Source organism: Triturus cristatus, chromosome 3_2 (genome assembly GCF_964204655.1).
Source record: "Triturus cristatus chromosome 3_2, aTriCri1.1, whole genome shotgun sequence".
NCBI lineage: Eukaryota > Metazoa > Chordata > Amphibia > Caudata > Salamandridae > Triturus > Triturus cristatus.
This window is the reverse complement of record NC_140584.1, coordinates 561231170-561252378: the sequence shown is the minus strand read 5'-3', so window position 1 is coordinate 561252378 and position 21209 is coordinate 561231170. Positions and strand designations below refer to the sequence as shown.

Here is a 21209-nt window from a genome sequence, read left to right as displayed (position 1 = left end):
TCTGTCCGGTTGCTTGCCCGTTGGCTAGTGACCTCTGCGACGACGAACCTGTGACTTTCCACCACTGGTTTGGCTCCTCCAGACTGGCCCTTGCTTCCCTGTGAAAGAGAAGCACTTCAGGCCTTCCTGGTCTGCAACAGAAGCGAATCCTTCATTCTGTGTGGGTTGCGCTTGCCAAGGCTTGTTGAGTCCCAACTCGACATCGACACCGCCGACAGCAAGAGCCCTCGTGGGACAACTCGCCTCCTGGTTCTGGTCGTCCTCGATACCTCCTGGTACCCGTGGCTGCTGCGACAAGCTTCACCTGCATCTTCACGACATCGCCTGGTTCCTTCCCGGCTCCTGGCTGGTGACCTAGACACTGTCCCCTCTGCTTGCAGGTATCCTCCTTCTTGATTCCATCCTTGGAATCCACCGGACACTCTTCACTGACTGCCTGTCAGCATCTTTTCTTCAGGCATCCATAGGAGTCGACGACGAAACCCGACGCAATTTCACACCTATGAACCCGCAGCCCGTGGGCTAGGTAACTGGAGTACTCCGGTGCTCACAAGGGTATTGACTATCCTAGTGTCTAGTTTCCAAGTCTCTAACTCCTAGTTCCTTCCGAAGTGTCCTAAAACTCTTAATTTCTAAATACTACTATTTCTATCAACTTTAACGCATTACGCATGAGTGTTTCCACTCTGCACCTGAATCCCGTGGGCCTCCCACTGCTTAACAACTGATAGGACAGTGTAGCCCCAGCGATTCCCTAGGCCTAGGCCTAACCTGTGTTCGTAACAGTGGTTCGTATACCACTTACTTAGTATATGGATTACGTGGCCCCTAGGGCCTAACTGTATTACTTACCTGTGTGACTTATGTATGCTTAAATAAGACTGTTGTACTTACCTCGAATCTCATAAAGAGTGCCGAGGGTATTTTGACTAGAATAAATACATTCTATTTTTATAATAGATCTGTTGTGGTGTCCTTTCATTTGATATTCCAGGGGGTTGCAAATGGTATAACAGCTGGCTTCACATGCCATACAGAGATTAGCCTAAGACTGCTCTTGTCCATGCTACCACTAGGATATCTGGTCTATAAGGTTGACTTTACAACCAATCACCATAAGGGTTGTTTGGACTGATACAAGGTGTACACTAGAACTAGTGACATCATATATCAGGCAAACGTCTCACAGGAATGGCGCCAGACATGCATCGATGGGCAGGCTGGCAACCACTGGTCTGATTAGAAAGATTGCTGACTGGACTTCTGTAGATCCATCCTATAAGTTAATAAGGAACAAAAGGTTTAAGGTAAATCACAAGTAACTTTTAATTCTACTGAATATTTCATCTTTAATACACTCCTTCTATTTGAGCGATGTATCATAACAATCTCATTGGTACCTAAGCAACTCCAATATCATATTGTTTATGCACTCAACAAACCTGTCTCTCACAAGCTAAACATCTTGGACAAGTTGTATGATGAGTGGAGTACTCTTCCAAAAGTATATTTTCTTTACCTGCTCCACCTAAGTCAGGCTCACCCTCAACCCTTTCCAAATAAGTATAAAGAACATATATGATGTTCTGCAACAACTCCCATTCTCATTAAGGCTTCCCCTCCAACTTCTCGTTTTTTTTTATATTTGCAGTTCCATGCACTTACCTTTCATCTTTAATTCAGCAAGCACAATGAATGTTCTTCTCTATATTTGATGTCTATTAAAGGAGGGAGAGACACTACTCTTCTGAGACCTGGCTCTGTTGGGTGGTTTTAAAAATGTAAATGAAGTAGGTGACCTAGTGATATACAACTCTCAACACTCATTTGACTGCTACTCCTGGGACTTTTGAGCCATCTATCTATGAAGAAACAGGTAAATGCAGTCTCATCAGCCTGCTTCCACACCCTACGCATGCTCCACAAGATCTTCAGATGGCTCCCAGTCAAGACCAGAAGGACCATCATTCAGGCCCTCGTCAACCAGCAGGGGCGTAACACAGGGCCCGCAGCCCCCGCGGTGCGGGGGGGCCCAGAGCTGCAGGAGGCCCCCTCAGCACCGTACTCAGTCCTGAGAGCTCCATAGTAAATACGGAGTGGGGGCCCCTTTATGTTCCTTGAAGGGGGGCCCCCTCAACTTTGGTTACACCAGTGGTCACTAGCCGGCTGCCCGCTGCGTCACATCCTCACGCCACAAAGCGAGTGCAAAAATGTTTGCCCCAATGGCAGCACCACGAAAATATTCGCTGAAAACGATACTGTGCTATCTCGCTTTAAAGACTGCTTGTTTTGACCGGCTAACATGCACTTTCGGGCAACATCTGCTTGAGAATTACAATTTTAGGGAATTATGGTGGAATCGATGTTTGACTGGTGTGAAATTTCTGTGAATTGGTCGCCCGTGCTTCACCTATGTGCATACAAGCAGCAACAGATTAAAGGCTACGGGCGTACAAAATTCTTCTGACAGCTCACTTCCATATCCTAAGTTTCCCTACCTCTCTCTGCAAATGGGCAGAATGCAGAAACATTGACTGGCTCCTGCTTCAATTCTTCTTGTATGGTCTTGATGGCCTTGCTACATGAACGCCTCAATGACAGCTGACAATTCATTTGGTATAGGTTTCACCACATGGATTACAAGTACAGAAACAAATCAAGAGGCACTTTCCTGGACATTATAATATCATGCAGTTGGTCATCCAGACCCAGTAGTATGACGTCACCAGCTAAGAATTCCTTGGTGGGGTTCTGGCTGTCTGGGAGGCAGGCAATGAAGACATTCCCAGCGGGCTTACTCTCTCTTCCCCATCTCCCAGAGGTCCTGTTCCTGCGTTCTCTGTTCACCCCTTTCCGGGTTGATTCCTGCCCGACCCCCACGGTGTGTGTTACATACGTCAGCACGGAGTGCTCGACATTCACTATCCTCTTCCAAGGTGCAACAGGGTTGGTTAAGCATATTAGCTCCTCTGTCGCGCTTTTTTACGTCGAGCCTGACATCTGGCTTTCTACAGTGCGTGAATCACCTCCCACTCCCTCATCAGCTTTTTTTTCCCGAGCGTTGATATTTACACTTTGTGTGTTTCTCATACTTCAAGGCAAGCGCGTGCATACTTTTTGTATTTGCTAATATTTGCGTTTGTATTTGCGTCCGTTTATTTGTAATTCCCGTACTTCATGGGAAGCGCACACGTATATAGTATTTGCAAATAATTGAGTATTTTGAGCCGATAACAAGGCTCGAACACTGGTCCTCAGCTCCCAAGTCGGCAGCTCTCACCGCTAAACCATAACCTCTCCCTCTGAGAGCATCATTCATTTTAAATGCTTGTTGCTTCATTGCAGCTGGCGTTCCCGCAAAATTGCGGCTGCTACCTCCGAACCTTTTGCATCGCTCGCTTCAAGCCATTCATGCTTGTTTACATTGGCTGTCTTTCAGGGACCAGGAACGCAGTGTTTCTGGCAGTTTCTGCCTTCTATGGTGCACTTGCAACTTGCGCATATCTGCTCATCATGGCCGATGTTCTCAATCCGAACTAAATCGTGTGCACCATGTGATGTCATATGAATGAGTGCGCTGTATCTAAATATTCAGGCTTCTCATCATCCCTCACACGTTTACTGACTTAAGGTGTTTTTGTGTCCGAAGAGAAAGACTGCTCTGTTGTTGTGGAAACCTAACATGTAGTCCAGAGCAGCCCTGGTCACGTTCATGGTAAAACGAGTGCTTTAGAGTGTAATGAGGTCTTTTAGTGACCTGTCCTTCTCTAACTAGAATAGTATTTGCATTTGTGTGTCTCAAACTCTTGGTTGGTTTGTAATGCCCATTTATGTTGACTTTATGGTCGCCTCCCATGCCATGACTCAAATCTGTGAAAAGCGTGTTGGAGGAAATGTTATCTTAGTTAGAACACCAAGTTCATCTGGTCTCGAGGCATCAACATTCATTCCAGCTGACACGCCCGGCATTTGCCAAAGCCAGGCTCTCCCTCGTTGACACCATTACTCATGCTGCTGGTCACTGGTTTCCTATGCGGATTTCATCTTCCTGAATTATTTTTTTAATCTCAGAAGCATGTGTTGATTCTGTAGCATGTGTGAGTCAGAATGTCAGCACCGCCTTAAGCCAGTGCAACAAAAGTCCCCTCTTTCAAACGTAATATTTAATTATTCTTTTTCTTCCACAGTGTTGGCCTTTTTCTGTTAAGCTAAATCTCTGTTTCATATCTCCATCTATACTGATTTCTGGTGTATGCGCTCACTTTACAGTCAGTACCACCAAGCTCTCATAGACTTTACAACTGACATCAGCCTGTAGCTATTGTGACCTCAATGCAGCATCGTACACTCATGTTCATTAAGCAACATCCACTTCTCACCTACCCTTTTCAAAGGGGGTGTTAATCCCTTCTGGAATTCTACCCTGGTCAGTTTGTGTTAAAACATTCAATTTTGCGATTGAATTATTGACGTCTTTTAAATATTGTGTTTTCATTGGCTCAAGTTTTAGTAATACAACCAGCCTGCTCTTTGCAGTCCAAATGGAATCATGCTGTGGTTGCATACCCCAATTGTTGCATTACCTGCATGACCCTGAAGACTTCCTCTGTTATACCAGCTCTGTAATTACTTTCTCCCTGGTGCTTTCCATTTCAAGCTGTGACAAATAGTTCCTCTGAGGACAGCCATCCATCTCACGCCCTTCACAGTTTTGCTAACTGTAATGTTACCATTGAATTTCCGAATAGTCAGTTGCCTTTATAATTACATGATCTGAAGTAAATGGCTCTTGTAATTGATTTACAGAGCGTATTACTTTTGTACCTTACCGTTTGCAGCCTTGTAAGTCATTTATTTAATATGGGTCTATCTGGCTTCTTGTTTTCACTGATGAATGTTTGAATTCCGTTTGTATGGCGGCTGTCCCTTCCTCTTCTGCCCCTCACCGAATTCTGCATCTCACTGAATAATTGAATATCCTGTTTGAAATAAAATTACGCTTCTATGGATTTTTAGGTCTGGCTACTGACCTTTTTTGCTGTATTCATCGAAAAACTTTCGTGAACAATATTAATATGTACAGGGACCCTTGGGTCAGCCGATTGCTTATCATTCATGGCTTTCTTGCCAATCTTATTTGTTCGCTCCTTTTTCAGTGACTTTCTGCCCGCCTCCTGTTTTTGTCTCTTCTCCAGAACATAACTTTTTTGCCATAGTTTTGATTGGATGCCTTGTATTTTTCCACTGCTTACACTATTTGTTTGGTTTATTTTTAGCACTCCTTTGAAGACATGCGTTTTCTTGTTTTCTTGCCTGTATACTGCTTCCCCTTCATACCTCTGCCTGCTCATTCCATTGTTCTTCTCCCACCACCCCAGCTCGTATCTTACTTCCCCCACTCCACCCGTCTTTTTTTTTTTTTTTTTTTTTAACTTCGTCCTCTATTTTTCCCCTGTCAATACATCTTACTCAGCTGCATTACATTGATCCTCTGTTGCTCCCCCCTCATCTTTTTTTCCCCTAAACTATGCGTTAGGAGGCCCAGGAAGCTGTAAGTTTCTAGTGGGCTGTTCTTTTCTATAAATGGGTCCTTTCACTTTCTATGAGACTACTTAATATCTTGGTCACTCCACATGTGCAATTGGGAAGCTTCAGCAGATTTAAAACGTGACAGTGAGGTTGGCCTGTAAACTTTGGAAATTGGTCCACCTTTTTGCTGCACCTAGGTCCCTTCACTGACATCCTTTGAAGCAGCATGTAAGTTTTAAGGCAACCCCATTAACCACACACTGCCCCCAGGTGAAATGTGCTACCCATCCGAAAATGTGGTTCATCGCCCCACACAGTGGTATCAAGCGGCATATAAATGCAACACTGCAAATAATGCAGAACATACAATATAGTCGATTTCCACACTTTAGAGGTTTTCCGTTCTTTTGCCTCCACTGTATTGAGACAGCTAATCTTCCTCTGAAAAGAAACTGGATAATGAATGGTCTGCAATACAAATTCACTTAAGTAACAACTGTATTAACTTTATGCGAAGTATGAAAGTGCTTATGTCTGTACAGGCAAAAAGTGGCTATTCTTTTCTGAGACCATGTTGTACCCAACGTCGACATTTTTTAGCATGTTCTTTTAATTTGCCAAGTTGTATTGTCTTACTGATACCTAAATATCATAGAGTATCCGCCGGGAAGAGCATTGCCAGGGGAAAGTAACTTGTTCATCCTGATGATGACCTTTTAACATAAAGACCCGGTTTAAGCGCTCTTGACATCACTACAAACAGGTTCCTTTACATTATATGAGTGATGCTATGGAGACAAATTGAATAGGATGCCATGCTCATAAATATTGTGTGTCTTGATTGTTTTTGATTTACATACATTTTTAGTCACTTTTTAGGTCTCGCCTAAGCAGCACCCATATTTTCAATGGGCTCCTCTTGCTGTTTTGTAAATGGTGGCTTTTGATTCGTGAATAGGCTTAGTAGTCCCTCCTTAGTGCTTCCCTCTCTTCTATGGTTGCCTCCCAAGAGGACAGTCCCTCTTACATATATCCTTACTCTCTAGATTTCATTAACAGTTAATTTGTTTGCTTTATTAACATTCGTGTCACACCGAACTTTAGTTTCACATGTTTAAAGCTTGCGCCCAGCGTGCTACGACTGCTTCAACAGTAAACAGAAACAAGCATTAGCATAGCCAATAGGTCTTGCTTTTGGGACCTTATAAGTATTTAGTTATGCAGCACAATATCCTTGGTGCAACAACATCAACTGTTGCATGGCTAAAAACTTATAAGGTCCCAAAGGCGAGACCTATTGGCTATGCAAATGCTTGTTTTATTAGGCCAGGGTGTGACACTTTGCCTGGAACAAAACATCCACCCGTCGTTCCTCAGTCCTAAACCACCAGCAAACTTGAAATGAGAAAACGCTAAAAATACAGCATAGTTAATGACACGATACTGATTGGAGATTTGAATTAGTTATTGATAATGACTATTTAAAATGCTTTTATTTTCTGTAATTTGAATTACTGATTATATGATTTTAATAAACCTATATCAGTAAAAAACTTTGTTTATAGTAGGAGTTTGGTTGTTGGCATAAAATGAGTAACAGGAGCTTCAGGTCACTGACTAGAACATGCCCAACGAGGTAGGGGTATCCTAAATCATGGCGCAGGTAAAAGCAGAGGTAAAGATAAGTGCTCCCAGGGATAGTCAAACAATGTTACCACCCAGGGGATATATATCTTTGTGAGGAGGGTGTGCTTCTCTTCAAGGCTCAGCAAGTCTGTGAGAACTGAACATGAAAAGTGAACCACGATGGAAACTGCAAGAGAAATCTGGGATCTACACTGGCAACACACCATACAGGTACATACTTATCACACTGTGCACTTTACATCATAGGAACAGAGTGAAACAAGGAATATAAACAGCTCCCTAATTTCTATATTACTGAGGGAAAAAAGGCTAGAGCACAGAAACACCCACAGACCTCAATAAGCTGAAATCTAACATTGAGTGCACTCATACCCACGTCTGGGGTTGGCGCCCAGCAACTGGGTACACCCTGACACCGATATGTATTTACCATCATGACCAAGCAGCAGCATATTGCACCTAAATATTTTTTTAAAGAGGCCTCTTGTGAAGCAGTGACATTGCATCACTTATGCAAACAGCCAAAGGTCAGTAGTCAAACTAATTTAGTAAGCTTGATTGGAAGTGGGCATTCTGTTCTCCGTAAACGAATTAAATCTTACCATGTCCTCCAATATTAACAGGGTGCCGTTGTCTTGTTTATTGTAGTGAAAGGGCATGGATGATCTTTCGAAGCCCACCACTTTAACACACAGCTTTCCAGAGGCATTTTCAGGCCAAAATGGAACACACTGAAAAAGAATACAAGTTGGTAAACGACGTCTCAAAAAGAGCAGCAGAAAAACAAACAAAGCTTCAAAAATGTCAATAAACTATCGGTTACTAACCTGTAATACTAGTTCTCAAGTACGTGTATAATCCACATATTTGCTTGCTTACTTAATAATTACCTCGCACATGGTGAGGATTCAGGAATACTCTTTAAGTAGGAAAATGTATTAAGTATTTCCTTCATGTTTTAAGAAGTAAACCTTTAAATTGCGTTTATGACTGAAAAACAACTTCAATGCCTGAGCTCCTCAGGTGCAGTTAAGCTTCCTTCCTTGTGGTCCAGAAGGGAGATTCCTTTCCATGAACTCTTCCAAGTCTCTGTCCAAAGGATTGTCTTTCTCTGCCTAAAAATTAAACGAAATCTCAGAAGCTCTACCCCTGCGCAGAGCAGCTTCGCTGAACCGGCACTACACGTATTCCGCATAATGCGTCTGTCTGATAAACCATCTACACAAGCACGAGAGGCTACGTCCTTCATATGGGTCAATGACCGTGCACAGAACCCCTAGTCGTGGACAGCAACACAGGAAGCACAAGGAAAACAAGCATTGGGAAAACTAATACTTTTGACGTCTGTATGGTGAGCACAACATTAATGCTGCAAGTGAGGAAATAACGCATGTGTATGCACATAAGTAAGCACCCAGAAGCATAGTCAGATAAGGACATTTGCATTACACATATCTATTAAGTGTTACATACTTATGTATTCATTGACACATATGTAAATATGCATGCACTCACAGGCACAGCCACGTACAGATATATATTAGTACAAAGTCCACACACCTACTTGGAACAAAGTACACTATGAAAAATATCAGTGCAAGCTCTGCTGACAGGATAATGACAGCCGTGAGATATTACACTAGAACGTATGCCAGAGGGTAGTGTGGGTAGGGAGTTCATAACAAAGATGCATCTGAAGAGATTGGGTGGTCCTTGGAATAAAGGAGGTGGCTGGGAATAACAGGATGATTATGTAAGGGGAAGGAAACCGACTGAAGCGAAAATAGTCAGCTAGCCACTACTATAGAGATGTCCCTAGGTGAGTAGATGGGTAATATGGATTACCCCTGAAAGAACAAAGGAGCACATGGTATGGATGCCTTCATGAGGATATAGGTATACTTCTACAGAACACCATTAACTTAGCTGTGTGAAAGCCACCGTACTTGTGAGACGCTTCAACTTCCCGACTCGACTGTAGAATTGCCTCAATTCCTGCCACTCAGTAACAGATCAGACCTTTCTCAATCTGCTTATAAGAGTTCCAAGCAAAATCACTAGAACGGCACCCCAAACAATACCGGTCAACACTTCTGATTGAGGCTGGAAACTCCTAATCTTGAAGTAAAAATGCAATTATTTGAACATTTTCCTACTCCAAACTTCCTTCAGTTTAATGTAAGTATATGAAGAAATTAAATGCCCTAATATATTTTTTTCTTTTGCTTTAAACATTCCTCTTCTTGCTACGCATCCCTCAATTCATACAAAGCTATTGCCACCATGCAATTGTAGAAAGTTTTCCTTTCCCTGCCACTCATTAAGTCAGACCATATCCACTGTTGAAAAGGTACTGAGTGTTGAGCCCATTGCCAGGAGCAAAGCAGAAGTGCAGGGGGTTGTTTGGAGGAAGCAGAGGGAATGGAAGTAGCAGTGAAAGGACCCAGGTGGTCACAACCACATGCCTCCTACCAGAGCCTATGAAGCCGATCCTCCATGAGCAGGAACAATCACTGGAAGCCACCAAGCACTGTCGGCAGGAGGCATGAGTGCACACTGTTGCCACACTCCATTTGTGTGTAAGCCAATCACATGGGATGAGGTATGCACACACCAACACAAAAAGCATGCAAGTAAAGCCAAATGTTTAGCCAGTCAACCAAAGTGCTTTTTTGCCACATAAACAAAAAAGGTAATCTATTTGTGAAACAAAGTCCAGTCTGGGGGGGCGTGGCTATGGCGCTGGACGGGATGGCTGCATGAGGGATTTGCTCCGCCATACCGGGACCGTTTCCTGACTCGCAGGTGCTCTTCCCGAGCTGCTTTCCGCCTGAGGATACCTGCATCAGACACCGGAAAATGTGGTGTCTTTGGTGAGCTGCTTTTTAGGTAGCGCATGCGCTGTCTCAGCGAGACCTAAAGTAATCTCTAAATGTTGGCAAGCAGCCGGTAGTTTTTCCTGCTGCTTGCCATTGGCTTAGTGTTGGCGTACTGTTTCTTACCTTGTTTTTCAGTGGCCCAACTGACTTCCGTGTAGTCCCGAAGCAGCGGCCACCAACTACAGTTTTGTTCCGCACTGTTTGGACTTTTTGTTTGTCTTTCGCATCGCTGCCTGACCTAAACATGGCAGCGGCGCATGCGCAAGACAAACAAAAAGCCGGCCGGTGTGCACGAGGGGAGGGCAGCGCATGCTGCTTGTTTGCAATGGAGTGTTACAAGATGTGATTAAATGGTAATAACACGAGAAAACGGATGGCTCAGAAACCCAGCGCTGGGGCTCACGGAACAACGACGAACTACGCAGCAATGCTGTGGTTTCATGCTGAGAAACAATGACGCGCACGGCGACTCCGCCATTAAATGTAAATAAAGAGACGGCCCTCCAATAACGAGCCACTACCAGAGTCACGCTAGATGATGGAAACACTCTGGAAAAATGATGCGATGATCTATGTTTACTTAAAATGCAATTCAATGCAAATTCCAACCTAGCAATATGCCAGTCACTATAAACAACACTTGACGCTCACTTCGTCTAGAAACAATATACATTACAGCCCTGGAACAACAGCCAAAAAAACACACAACACGTTTTCTTCATCTGGGTAATTCTCCGATTAATAGAGATGAATGACACAACATAACATGCAGCTACTCTGCAATTTAATCTTTGCATCTGAACTATAGGAGGCACTTAATTACTCTCATTTACCAGGCCGAATCTAATGAAGGGGCATTAGCCAAATGAAAAGAAGGCAGTACAAACAAACAAAATACTTATCCGAATATTAGAAGCACCCTCTGCCAGCGCAGGTGACAACAAACGCAGGATACATTACGATAATGTCCTAACTGCTGAGCTGTCAGTTTACTAATGCAGTGATCAGATGCCCTGGGATGTTAGCACTCGAGCTGTCGAGGTAGCGGCCATCAATCACCGCGCTGCGCCGCGCTGCTCAATATTACAGCTCTCCGAGACATTAGTTTACACACCTTTCAACAGAGTTCCAAGCAATACGAGGCAAAGCGCTACCTGGCACGGTGCACGGCGTCCTGCTTTTTAACGTGTTATTCTGTTTAATCACTTCTGCTGCATCCAGGTTTAGTAACTGTTTTGTGTTTACTTCTTCAATAACCCATGTACATTTTAAAATAAATAATCCGAGACATATATAAATCCATGTTTCAAGTTCCGTCTTCAATGCCACTCACAAACCACATATGAGAGGGCGCACACATCCACCCAACATAGATGGTTATTTTAATGCGAACGCATATTACTAATTGGTGTGCAAGGCAATTTATGCAAGGTTCCAACAGTCAAGATTTGGGTCTGTAGACCTGAGACTGTCAAATGTAAGTCCAGAGGATATCTAAAAACGGGTTGTCTGATGGGTACAGATGGTGGTGGAGTATTAGAAGCAAGGATAAAACAGAACAAGCATTTGCAATGCAATAGGTCTCGCATTTACGCGAGTTTGAGCTATTGACCTTGCAAATGACAATGCCTTTTATTTTTGTTTTCCTTTTTAAAACATAAATGAAAGGCATGTCATTTACAATACTAAGAGCTTAAACTCGTGTAAATGCGAGACCTATTGCGTTGCAAATGCTTGTTGTTCTTGGGCACGACACGTATATTTTTATTTCCCCTTTGACGACGCATTCACTTCAAAGCGCCCGCCATCTTGGAAAAATACCGGCGGAATGCACTTGGCAATTTCGGACCTCTACTATTGTTTAATGGCTCTGTTCTTTCCTTTTGACTTTGTTGATGTCACAATATTTTTCTAATATGGAGTTTTTGTCAGGCTTTCTAGCGTGATGCAGACCTCTTCTCTCCTGACATATACTACCTAATGAAATGGCGGGCATTTTATATTGTCAGTGATTTTCAGCTTCTGACTGACTTCTTATATGCTTCAATTTTTTATCAAAGACTGTGAAGTATAACTTGAACTTTCTGCTATAAATAGCAGCTGAGCCTTTTTCTTTACTGTATTACTGCATTTTCATATCAGTTTTTCAAGCTCCTGTGACAAATACAACTTGTTGTTTGCCTTCTGCTTTTGCCTGATTCTTGTCTTTTTAAGACATTATCAGTTTATTTGGGGGTTGACTCTTCTGGTTCACCTAAATATTACGAGTGCCAACAAGATTATGCATTGGTCATTCTACCTCCTGAAGGACAGACATCTATGGGAAAGTTGCGTGAACCAAAATTTGTTTTTGTACCCAAGAAGCGTACTACTTTAGCAATTTCTCCCCCTTCCTCAGTATTACACTCTTCTCTCATTGCAGAAGAGATGGCTGGAGTATCTTCAAATCGCAACTCCGCCTCACAGTCTACCTCTAACAAATCTTCTCCACCTACTTCTTCATCGAAACGTCTTCTTCTCCTGACAAAACTTCATCTCCTGTCTCTATGGAGTTACTCTTAGAAGAGATACGTGCTTTACGCCCATTTGTGGAGGAAACTAATAATAAGATGCAATTTCTTGAGGAAAAATGGTCAACAATGGAAAGCAGAATGTCTTCAATGGATGCACAGATTTCAGAGGTACAAGGAAACTCTCAAAGACTTTCTTCTTTAGAAAAAACAGTTCTAAGCCTTCAGCAACATACCGAAGATTTAGAAAACAGAAATAGAAGAAATAATCTATGCATATATGGTCTGCCGGAAGCTTTGAAAGGGGACGACCCTGTCCCCTTTTTTTCCTCCTTTCTTCCAAAACTCTTGGATATGCCTTCCACTATATCTCTCAGCATTCAGAGAGCTCACAGACTTTGTCCCCGTCCTTCAATCTCTACATCTTCGGTTAAACCACGTGGGGTCATCATCCTATTTTTGAAATTTACAGATTTACTTTCAGTTCTTTCCGCTGGTAGAGCTAAACGACAAATTACCTGGCTGGGACACAAGGTGTTTCTTTCTCAAGATGTATCCAATACCACGGCAAATAGAAGAAAAGAGTTCTTGAATCTTCGTGCGCCTCTTCTTGCCCTTGGTGCGAGATATGGATTGTTTCACCCCTGCATTTTCAAAGTGACATATCACAACCAAACATGGTCTTTTCAGGACCCTGCAGAACTTAAGAACTTCATTCATATTCATAATACTTCTGTTATGGATACTGCTAGTTCTTCAAATGGCTGATTGCTTAATCTTTTCCCTTACAGGGTTCCTGCAAACTCTTTCATAGTTCTGTTGCCCGTCTGTTTCATTTTGCATTGTTTTTATTGGTTCTGTTAATACTAGAGTTTTCTGTTGTCATTTCTAATAGTTTGTTACATGTTCATGTATTACTTTCCTGTTTATACCTTTTTCATTATCTTAGTTATTTTTATTGTTTCCTCTATCATTGTTTTATCTGTAGTTTTATATATCGTTCATTCAAAGTCTCATATATTGTTCATGTTTTGCTATTTCTTTATTGTCATCCGTTCGTTAGTTAAATGATACTCCCTGTAATTATTTAATGTTTAATTGCTTATTTTCTCTTACTTCCTTACAGGTTTGTTTGTGTGTCCTTCAATTCATGTAATTTGTTCCCTCTTTCTCCCTCATCCCGGTGCGGTTCGGACTCCCCATGTTCAGGCGTCTTGTCTTATCATGTGTCGTTCCCGCCTTCTTGTCTCCTTTCTACTCCCTTCAGGTATGTTTTTTTCAGTCATCCTTGTTGGATTTGTACTGTCTTCTCTTGCTATTCCTTTTTCACTCCACTCTTCTTTTTCTCCTGCGTCCTTTACTTTTTCTTCTGGATACTTCCTTTTCATTTCTGTCTGACTTTCCTTTCAATACATGCATATTTCTTTTCCAGTGCTCATTTGAATGCTTCATCTTATATTGTTTATATTTATACTGTTTATGTTGTTGTTACATAATGTTACTCCTCTCCATTCAGAGTCATCACATGGAATGTAAAGAGTTTTAACAATCCTATAAAGAGGCAGAGAATTCTATCACATTTAGCCTCCTATAAACCCGATTTAATTTTACTACAAGAAACTCATTTATCTGAGGCTGAAGCTCTTAAACTTAAGCGTAATTGGGTTGGCTCAGTATTGATATGTCCCACTGATACCAAAAAGAATGGGGTTGTTATACTAGTTCAAAAGAAGTTGAAATGCTTTGTAGTAACACAAGATATTGATTCCGATGGTAGGTGGATTCTAGTCAAATTACTAATCAATGATATCCCTCTAACTGTGTTTAACATTTATGGTCCAACTCAACCTGATCCCACTTTTTGGCCTGCCATTACTGATAAGTTTTTTCAACATAAAGACAAATGTTTTATATTAGGAGGTGACTGAAACCAAGTTTTAGACCCTTTTATTGATCACAAATCCCAGGTACGTTTTATTCCCCATAAACCACAAACAATTTCTTCATACTAACTCACAGACTCAACTAGTTGACGCTTGGAGGCTATCAATCCGGACATATCAGAATTCTTCTTTTTTTTCCCCTTCACATGGTTCTCTTTCCCGGATTGATTATATTTTTCTCTCAAAATCCTTGGCCCAGAACCTTATTTCTTCCTCGATCAAGCCCATTTTGATCTTATATCACGCTCCAGTAATGGCTGACTTTGATGTACTTCCTCCCCGTTCTAAACCATCTAGATGGATATTTAATAACTATCTCTTACGGGATCCAGTTTTTTCTTCCTCTTTTATATCTTTTGCTGAAGAATTCTTTTCTATCAATGACAATCCTTCTATATCTCCTGTCCTGATGTGGGATAGCTTTAAAGCCACGGCCTGTGGGTTTATAATAGACTTCGTCTCTAAGAAAAAGAAACGATCCTCCAATAAACATAAAGACTTGTTATCCTCAATTAAGCACTTAGAACATCAGTTGTACACTTCCTTATTGGACTCTACTTTGCAAGCTCTTTTACGTGCTAAGATGGAATTTAATAAAATTTCTACTGACAACGCTTCCTTCACTTTGCTTCGCAGTAGTGCCCGATATTATGGAGGCAAAAATAAAGTTGGCTCTCTTCTTGCTAATTACTTAAAATCTAGGAAAGAAAAAATCTTTAATTGAATCCATTTACTCAACTGACGGTAAACTTCTTTTTAAAGACCAGGACATATTAGCTGAATTTACTAAATTTTATAGCGCTCTATATACTCCTGAGTTACCCCCGTCGGATTCACTCATTGATAACTACCTTCATTCTATCCCCCCCCCCTTATCTTCTGATCTAGATTTGACCTCTTTACACACAGATCTTTCATTACAGGAAATCTCTTCCCCTCTGAACTCTTTAAAGAAAAATAAATCTCCCGGCCCGATGGCTTTTCTGTAGAATTTTATCTTCGTTTTTCTAATCTGTTACTACCAAAACTTTTTAACCTTTTCCAACATTTCTGTTTCACAGGAGCAGCAAGTGGTTCCTTTCTAGAAACTTCTATCTGTCTCATTCATAAAGATGGCAGAGATCCCAAATTTTGTAAAAACTATCGTCCCATCTCATTAATAAATGTTGATTACAAAATCTATGCTAAACTTTTAGCGCTAAAACTTGAATCCTTTCTTCCTCATTTAATTGGTCCAGAGCAATGTGGTTTTGTTAAGGGTAGGCTAACCTCTGACAACTCTCGTCTATTTTTTAATGTCCTTAATAAAGCCTCTTCTTTATCTTTTCCTCTTGCGGCGATTTCCATTGATGCAGAAAAAACATTTGATAGAGTAGATTGGTCCTTTCTGTTTAAATCCCTCCTATGGCATGGCTTTGGTTCTAAATTCATCTCTCTTATTTCTCTTCTTTACTCTACCCCATCTGCTTCTACTATTGTTAATGGTCAAATCTCATAACGTTTCTCTCTTCATCGTGGTGTTAGACAAGGATGCCCTTTATCCCCTCTTTTGTTTGTTCTATCTCTTGTACCATTTCTTTCTCGTATTCGACGAAACCCCTCTATTTCTGGTTTTCCATATGGAGATCGTCATCTAAAATTATCGGCTTATGCTGATGATATTTTGCTTTTTATTTCCAATCCAGATTCTTCTATCCCTTCATTATTACAAGAGCTATCCGATTTCTCGGCGGTATCAGGCTATAAGATTAACTCAGACAAAACAGAAGTTTTACCACTTACTAAATTCTGCCTCAAACAACAGTTTGAGTCCACTGGCTTTCATTGGAACAGTTCTAAAATCAAATATCTTAGCATTTGGTTTTCGAATTTTATTACCAATTCGGTGAAGATAAACTTAGATGTAGCTTTGAACCGTATATTTCAACTCTTCACTTCCTGTAATCCTCTCTTTCTCTCCTGGTGGGGCCGACTTGATTCTATTAAGATGATGATTACTCCCATTCTATTATACTATTTTTCGATGATTCCGATACATATCCCCATTACTTTTTTTTTAAAAAAAATCGACTCTTCTATCTAAATTTCTATGGAAAAATAAAAAATCCATTATTTCTTTAGCTCATCTCAGGAAACCAAGACTTGTAGATGGAGTAACTCTTCCAGATTTTAGATTATATCACAAGGCTTTCAGTTTAAAACAAGCTTCTTATTGGCTTCTCACGGAATCCTCTCCTTTTACTCCTTTATGGGTTAATATTGAGCGTTGTTTACTTACCCCTTTCTCCACTAAGAAAGTTCTTTCTTTTACTGCTAAAAATGCCCTCACCTCCCTTCCGTTGTTTAAACACACTTGCTCCTTGTTGAAACCTCACTCTCAACCAAAAATAATATCCAGGAATGCTTTTTTGCATTCTCCTTTGTGGCATAATCGTCTTAGAACTATTAATAATAGACCCTTATACTGGTCCTCATGGAAAATAAGGGGAATTACTTGGGTCAAAGATCTGTTTGACGGTACCTCTCCCTGTTCTTTTCCTGCTTTTCAGACTATTTTTAATTGTCCTCATTCTTTTTTATATACATTTTCTATTCTTATGGAATTACTTCTCAGTATTTTTTATTCTCTTCCTTCTGATGAACCTTTAACTACTCAAGACTCATTATTAAAAATGTTAACATCAACCACAAAAGCCTCCTTAATCTATAAATTCTTCTTCATCACAAACCCAGTGCGTGATAAAACTAAGATTGAACTTGCTTGGAAATCTGATTTTGACTCCCACTGGAGCACTGATAAGATCTGGGCTCGGTCGCTAAAGATTTCAAGATGTGCCTCTACCACTCAAACTAGGTTTTATTTATATCACAGATTATATCTCACTCCTAATTCTATAGCTAATTTTACTCACATAAATGATAAGAACTGCTGGTCATGTGATTTTCCCACGGCGGACCTTTCCCATCTTCTTTTTTCATGTCCCCCTGTTATTTCTTTTTGGACACAAATCTGGGCCCGTTTATCTACCATTTTTCAGATCCACAATCCCATGTCCAACACTCTTCTTTTTTTAGGTAGCTTATCAGAATCCATTTCCTTACCACTCTTTAACAAACGTTTATTCGATCTTAGGTTGGCTTTAGCATTTCAACAAATTACGATGAACTCGAAATGTTTGACCAAACTTTCACTTAAGTCATGGTGGAATACTGTATGCCAATATCATAGATTAGATGTTGCTTATGCATCCCAATGTAACCTACATGTGAATAGAGATGTTTTTTGGTTGCCATTAACTAATTATCTGAATACAGTTTCTATAAATGCAGTTTCTATTAATAATGTTTCCCATTGTCGCTCTGAAAATTTCCAACCCACTTGAATTCCTTCCTCTTTGTTCTTTTTTCCTCTTCTTTCACTATTCGATAGAAATTTTACTCAACAGTTAATTTGTTCTTATAGTGTATAATTCTTATGAGCATACTGTTTTAACAATTATCTAGTGTCTCAGAATATATTTAGTATTCCCTCCTTTCCCTTTCTCCCCCTCTTCCCCCCTCTTTCTTTTTCCCTAAAACGTAAAAAGCTTTATACTGTGATTCTTTTGTCTAATCTGCTATTTTTACAAGTTATCTTTTATATTTATCTTTTATATTCAGATTTTATCTTTCAGGCCTTTAATGTATGCTATAATTTTTTTATTCAATAAAGCATATTAAACATGAAAAAGTCCAGTCTGGCTAGACTGCTGAGGTGGGCCTCCATGTAGTGTGAATGACAGCCTGACCCAAGATGACTGAAATGTAGCTCAATCACCGATTTTGTTGTTGATGTCACAATATGTCAAAAAACTTGTAGTCTGACTCTTGTGATTAGCAAAAAAAAATTGATTTTGAATTGGACAGTCACCGCAGGGCAAAACTTTCACTTGAAAGCTGACAAAAACAATATAAAAAGTCTGTTATTCTGCAAATAAACAAAAATAGATGGTTATCTCTATACAATGCATGAATTGGAAGGAAGTCATTGTGAGAAAAACTGTGATGTGACGTAGGAGGCTGGCTTAGTATATGGTGTGCATGTATTTAAGTGAAGCACCCTGCACTAATCCAGACAACCCTTATGGTGATTTTAGTGGTCTTAGACAACCATAGTAAGCTCTTGCAGTGGTAGCTGGGGAGAGCAGTGCTCAGGCTTAGTCCAGAAGGAGTGTTAAGCAGCTTGTTTTACCAGTACTAATCATGCAGTGTAGGTTAAACAAAAAAAGAACCACACAGTGTAGTTCTAAAAATAATAATATTCATTATACACCCTCACTAACACATTGTTATATCTCCTACTGGAGATATAAACACAATACACACAATATTTTAAGAGGAGAACAGGTAAATAGCACAAATACACAGTGGTCTCCAGGGGGAGACTAAACCATATACTAATAAAGTGGAATGCGAAATGGGACCGAAGTCGAGACTTGACCCAGAAGACTTACAAGAGATAGGGACTCAAGGAACCCCACGGAGGCCGTGTGGAGTGGAAACAGCCGCGTACTCAATGCAAGTCAAATAGGAAAGTCGTAGTTGCTGTTTTCAAGAAGAAGGACCCTTCCCAGAGGACCCTGAAGAAAACCCATGGAAGATGGAAGGTCAGATAGTCACCCCACCATTTGATACCCCAAGAACCATGATACATACACCAGGGAAGCCGGGTGCATAGGGGCGAAGTGACGTTGGATACCGCTGTAGACCACAATGAAGGACTTCAGTGAAGATGCTGCTGGCAAAGAAGATGAAAGAGTCCGGTGGAGACCAAGGCTGGATCCTTGAAGAGGAGTAACTGCAAGCAGAGAGGACAGAATATATGCCACTCAGGAGTGACCAGGAGGCACAGAAGACCAATGACCACCGATGACGGAATATGCAGGAGATTTGACGGTGACCTTCTCACTGCAGCTGTGAGGACCAGGCGATGCTGTGGAAGACCAGGAGCCATTCACGAGTTGTCCCACATCAGAAGTCAAGAACTAGGGGGGCGTGTCCGACTGGAGCACCAAAAAGCCTTGGCAGCAGCAACAGATGTAGAAAACGAAGAAGGTGCAGTGTTGGGACCAGCAAGGTCCAAGAGACTCACCAAGTGCAGGAGAGTCAGAGCAGGCCCCTAGCAAGCAGAGGATCCTATTGGAGCCAAAGAAGACCCTCAAGAGGACCCACAGGCCAAAAGGCACAGGAGTCGCAAGAGGACCTCGAGCAGCTTACCAAAGATGCAGGCCCACGGTGCAGAGGATGCAGTGAGGATGAAGATCCTGGCAGGAAGAGATGCTGGAAGCTGGAGCTTCTTGAGGCCTGAAGATCTCTGGAGAAGAGAGTCAACAAGCCTTTGCAGCGGCAAGTCGACGCGGTGCTCAGGGGTTCTGTTCCAGCGGTTCTGACAAGGGATACTGGCCTCAAACTAGGTGAGAAGACAGTGCAGGCCACGAGGGAGTTGCAGAACCATCACCTGTGTGACTGTACCTTGCGAAGTCTGGAGCAGGTCAGGAGCAGTAGACCGGTCAGCTTAGTTGCGGTGCCTGCAGATGCAGGGGAGTGACTCCTTAACTCCAAGGGCGATTCATTTGGGTGTCTTGGATACCCACAGGCCTCGAGAAGAACCTGGATGAAGAACTAGCACAGACGAAGCAGAAGACTGGCAGGACGACGAGACCAGGAGCAGCAGGAGCTTTCCCAGATGCAGTCTCGGTTCCCAAAGCGAAGTCAAACGAAGTCCAAAGTGCCCAGACGGTACAAGTAGAAGTGGTTTTGGATCTAAATCATGTCTCACAACAAATCTGAAAAACCACTGACAGGTAAGCCCTTAAGTACCCAAAGGAAAGGGTTGGGAGGATTCAGGGGGTCCCTCCCAGAGGAGGGGCTGGACAGAGGGAAGGATACTCCAATTTCCTCTGTCTAGTTTTGTGCCAGAGAGGGAGCCAATGGCTCCCTGAACTGTTTCATCTGGAGTATGGAAGGAGGGCACAAATTGTGCCCTTCAAAGCAGTCTGGTGGCCCTGGTAAGCGCCCCAGCCCAATAAAATAAAGCCTTGTCTGGGAGGTGGTCACACCTCCCTTCTAGTTTACCCTCTCGAGCCTGGATCCACAGGAGGAGGGCAGAATCATGTCTTTGGTCAACAGCAGCAGTAGCTTGCTGTTAGACTCTGAAAGCCATGTACTGTGAAAACAGGGGGGCTCCCTAGGGGGCCCCCCAGTACATGATATCCTACATCCAACACTGGAATCAGTGTTGGGGTAGGATTCCAAAATGTTTGATACCAAACATGACCGGTTTCTGTGCAGCCAATATTTGGCTAGAGATCTCGTAATTTACTTCATGCCCACTTTATGTATAAAATGGCTAGCCGCACTTACAAAGCCTGGAGAATCGACTCCTGGGTTTGTAGGGGATGTCCTGCTCATGCAGAGCACCCTCACACTTATAACCTAGCACCCTGCCTTCAGGATTTTTCAGGATTGAAAGGTCTACCTTAGGGGTGACTTATAGGGTTTAAGTGCAGTGACCTCAGCTATAAGGAAGCCTATACCTGTTGTGAGTGGTGCTAGCACCAGATCACACAGGCTGCAATGTCAGGCCTGCAGTCACAGTTTGAGTGGTCTTTCATGGGTGGCATAATACATGCTGCAGGCCATGGGACACCCTTGGTGTACCT

General features: G+C 41.9%; 1 protein-coding gene across 1 annotated transcript in view; it reads right to left on the bottom strand.

The window, feature by feature from the left end:
• Nucleotides 1-21209, bottom strand: part of VPS13C (vacuolar protein sorting 13 homolog C) — a 2873871-nt gene that overhangs the window by 883530 nt on the left and 1969132 nt on the right. The window contains exon 62 of the mRNA XM_085648297.1: nt 7779-7907. Coding sequence (XP_085504423.1) covers nt 7779-7907 — 129 coding nt within the window. The remainder of the gene's footprint in view (nt 1-7778; nt 7908-21209) is intronic.